We start from the raw sequence: 4,463 nt of genomic DNA on the forward strand, positions 1-4,463 counted from the left end.
CGCTCGCCAGACAGACAGAGACACAGAGACAGAAAGCGAGAAATCACCCCCCAAGAGGGGATGGTCACGCCGCAATCCCTTCTCCTCCATTCTCCTCTCGGGATCTTGGGCACGCAGGCACACGCGCCCGGCGTGAGTTTTAAGCCACCGGGTCCGGGATGCGAACCGCGGTTGACTACGTGGGAGTCCAGCGACATAGCCATTACGCCAACTGCTGGTTCCCAACACTTGAGATTTCTTTGAAAGTAATTTCTATTGGGGAAATAAGGTACTTTAGAACACAGGCAAAAGCAAATACTCTTGTTTTTGTCATAATTTGTCACTAGCTAAAGTTACACTTTTTTTAAAAGGTCCTAATGCAACTCAAGGTCAAAGTTCAAATGAATATAAACTTAAGAGCTGTGGATCACGTCTGCCACTTTCGAACTTTTTTGGCTTGAGTAATTGGGAGCTGACAACACAACTGTCAAATAAATGAGGAATCATCGATGCTCAGTAACTACACAGAAGATGCCAAACCCCTGGGTACTCCAGCCTCACAGGGAGTAAAAACCTTACCTGTCCACAGCTACAACCACACTCTGTGAGCTGGTCTCACCAACGGATTCCTGGAAGCTGGCCATCTGTCTTTTATCCACACCACCGCTGACCAAGTTACCTGAAACACAATGCATATTATCAGTAGCGGTTACAAAAAAAGTAAAGTATTTGGGACCAGCAGTTGGTGTAATGGCTATGTTACTGGAATCCCATGCAGTTGACCATGGTTCAAGTCCCAGACCCGGTGGCTTAAACTTACACCGGGCGTGTGTGCATATGTCCCAAAAGGAGAATGGAGGAGAAGGGATTGCGGCGTGGCCTTCCCCCGGGGGGTGATTTCTCATTTTCTGTCTCTCTGTCTCTCTCTTTCTGGTGAGCACATGCGCCCTATAGCAAAAACCTCTCCAAAAAAAAAAAAAAAAAAGTATTTAAAACAAAGTATCTTGTTACATCAATATATAGAGACAAGAGATATAAATGAAAACGGTTCTACAGGCCAAAAACCTTCAAAAAACAAAAATAAAACAGAAACAAAAACCTCAAACCCACAGACAACAGAAAAAAATTAAACTTATGTTTTGGCATTTAAAATGTAGCCTTATATAAGCTCTCTTGTTTGTATCGACCACCTCCCTTGCTGCACAGTCTTTTACATTTTTATGACATTAAAGGCCTATATTTAGGAAAACTAACTTGCTCTTGAGTCAATGTCCCCAAATCCAGAGCTTTCAGAACAGGTAATGGCTCACACCTGCTGTGTCTGTGTACTTTACAGGACTTTACTCCATGCATCCTCACAACACCCTAAGAACTAAGTGCTACGACAGCCCCGAAGTTCCCCAGAGTCCATGCTTTGAACAGCTTATACTGTGCCACCCCAGCCTCTGGATGTGGGACCCAGGGGCCTGTTCTCTGTAAGTCTGTGGCCTGGGCTTGAATGCCACCTGTCACCTCTTTGCAGTCCAATATTACTCAAGTCACTTCACCTCTGTGCTTTCGTTTTCTTAATTACAAAATGAGCAAGGTTACAGTCCTTATTTCATAGGATTGTTGCAAGGATTAAATGAATTAAAATGATATAAACTGGGTGCTTGGTATGTGGCCTGGCACATTTACCTGACTTGTTTACCATTATTATGTGACATTAGTGACAGAAGAGTCTTTCAATACACTGCATACCCAGAAGTTATTCCACTAGCAGAATACTATTTAATGAAAGTCCCCAAATGAACATGAAGGAGATGTTAAAATCTATTCTTTAAACTCTAGAGACAAACAGATATGCCCATCTAATGTCAGGCATTAGAGCTATAACCTTTTTCTTTTTTTAAAAAAGAATGATCTAGTTAATTGTATTCATTTATTATTATTCTTCAATTTGACCAAAGACAGAGAGAGAGAGAAAGTCACCAGCTCTGGGATTTAAACCACAGTCAACCACATGGGAGTCCAGCACCCCAACCACCATGCCACCTGCTGGCCCCAGAGCTGAAACCTTTTTAAAGCACATGGTTTTGTCTCCCAAATAGTTATAGGTACAAAAAAAAAAAAAAAAAAAGGGCTGTACCCTGTTGATTTTGGTAAAATAGACATTTTACTCAAGAGTTTAATCACAAGAGAGTTGAAGCAGCATGTCCACTTGCATTCATAAACATACTGGCCACTGGCACGTAAGGAAGAGACAGCTGTCATAACAGCTCTGATGAGACAAGGAAGGTTTCATCCCAGTTAACTTACAATTCCATGGCGGCCAGCTGTGGAGTCTGGTGTCTTACCGAGGCCAAGGCCCATGAACTCGTCCCCTGCCAGTGTGTGGCCCTTCAGGCTGCCTTCTCTTTCACGGCCAGCCCCCGACAGGTAGCGGGTTTTCACACCAGTTCCTATCAGCTGCGCGAGCTCCAGCTGGCTGATACACTTCAAGATCTATGGGAAGGAGGTGTGAAAAAACGAGTTTCCACATCACAGCTTGGAAAAGAATACTGGAATCTCAAACAAGATTTTTAAAAATCCTTTGAGGTGAGAGCAAGCAAGACTTCAAGGTGAAGATTCTCCTCTTGGGACTCTGGGCACGCACACACACACCTGGCATGAGTCCAAAGCCACCAGGTCCAGGACTCAAACTGCAGTAAACTATGTGGGAGTCCAGTGATGTAATCATTATGCCACCTGATGGTCCCCACTAGTTGTTTCTAATCCAGTCTTCCCCCAGAACAACTGAGACTGTGAGGAATGTTCTTTGAGACACATCTTTGTACCCATATAGCTATTTCCTTAGGTCAGAATCTAGGCTATTGTTCAGTTAGATCAGAATGTGATCTCGCTGGCACTTTCCCTAATGGTTCACTGTACATGCTAACCAATTATTTAAAGGTACAATAAGAGAAAGCAGGCTCCTGGCTTTGACAGAAATCTACATGCTGGCGGTAAGAGCATCTGTGAACTTGTCCCACCTTTAAGGGCCTCAGAGAGGCTGACTTTCAGACACATAAGATAAGGCTAGGCTTGGGTTAGGCTTGATTTCAAGAAGAATGGAACTGACCAAGAAAGAATAACACTGAATAAAAGGAATGCTGGGGGTCATCAGAACAGAGAAAAGAGCACTGAGAGACACACCTCATGCCAGGAATTCCCAAGGTAGTTGCCATCAGTGTGAGCCACTGTAATAAGCGTTTTTATGGTGTCGATGTTCTTCTGCTTCATTTCTGTGATGCTGGAGCTGGCTGTCAGTAGAGAGAAGCGAGCGAGAGCCTGAACATAGGCATCTCGTTCCAGCTGTAATGGAAGCCCGAGAGAAGACACTGTGACTCTTCCCTTAGTGTGGCCATTTTCACACCTGCGGGCTGCTGCACTGGGCTTCTCCAATACCTTTTTTGCACGTATCTGCAGGCGTTCTGCACACTAACATGCTAGTCATCTCTCCTGCTGCTGGAACATTCCACTGAGGCTCCCTACACAGCACTACATGTTTGAAAACTAGCCCTCTTCTTTCCAACTGACCTCAAGCAAACTTACTCTATTTTCTCTGCTGAATGATAAGATTGTCACATAAATTCTAATATCTGCCAAGAACACTGCAAGGTGGGATATTTTCTCAAGTTTAAAAATGAGAAAACAAATGGTGTCTGAGAGAGAAGCTGGCTGGGCCAATGTCACATGGCTAGAAAAGCAAGAGAACTGGGTTTTAAAACCTAGATTTTTCTGACTTCAAAGCCTGTGTTCTTAGTACAAAAGAAAATGTGTAACTGTAAAATGAATGGGAACAGAAGAATAAATTTTTCAAAATAAATGGGTGAAAATTCTTAGTGACTTAGAAAGTGATGCATGGTACTGACAATCTCCTGATAGTTTGAGAATTATATTTCATTTATTCACTTTAATTTTTCAAGATTCAAAAGATTTAGTAATATATTCATTTTGTACTCAACTCTTAATATTTGCTTCCCCAGAGAGAAACTAGTAAAATACATGAAACTGTAACAAAAACTGACTGAAGGAAAAAATATTTTTAAACGCCAATGCAGGCAAGTAAGGCAGACAGATAATGAGGACTCTGTCAAATCCAATCAAGCAGCTCAGACCCCAGCTATCCTTAAAGAAGGTTTTAATTCAAATCTCCAGCTTCTCTCCTAACGAGAAAGCAATGGAACCCCAGTGGCTTTAAGGATGTAGTTTGCTAAGACTTGATGAAATGGAAATTTCTGAGTTCCCAATGGAAGTTTCTGAGTTTTACCAAATCTAGAAGAGCACAGCCTGCCAGTACTGGAGCATGGCTGGCCTAGACCCACCTGCATTCCGAAGATGCAAGCAATTCGGATTGCACAGCGGATGCCTTCCAAACACAGGGAGGCCACTTCAGTGTCGTCGCAGTTCTGCAGTCCAATGCTGTAAGCAGCCAACAGTGGTGTCCACACCAGCTGTCAAGG

General features: G+C 43.1%; 1 protein-coding gene across 1 annotated transcript in view; it reads right to left on the bottom strand.

The window, feature by feature from the left end:
* The window catches only part of ARFGEF2 (ARF guanine nucleotide exchange factor 2), a gene marked incomplete at its 5' end in the record, with an annotated part of 82,977 nt that overhangs the window by 32,545 nt on the left and 45,969 nt on the right, over positions 1–4,463 (bottom strand). The window contains 4 exon segments of the mRNA XM_006141291.3: positions 559–658; positions 2,316–2,463; positions 3,154–3,312; positions 4,326–4,454. Of these exon segments, the coding sequence (XP_006141353.2) occupies positions 559–658; positions 2,316–2,463; positions 3,154–3,312; positions 4,326–4,454 (536 nt within the window).

The sequence above is a fragment of the Tupaia chinensis genome, unplaced genomic scaffold (genome assembly GCF_000334495.1).
Source record: "Tupaia chinensis unplaced genomic scaffold, TupChi_1.0 Scaffold000049_1, whole genome shotgun sequence".
Classification (NCBI taxonomy): domain Eukaryota; kingdom Metazoa; phylum Chordata; class Mammalia; order Scandentia; family Tupaiidae; genus Tupaia; species Tupaia belangeri.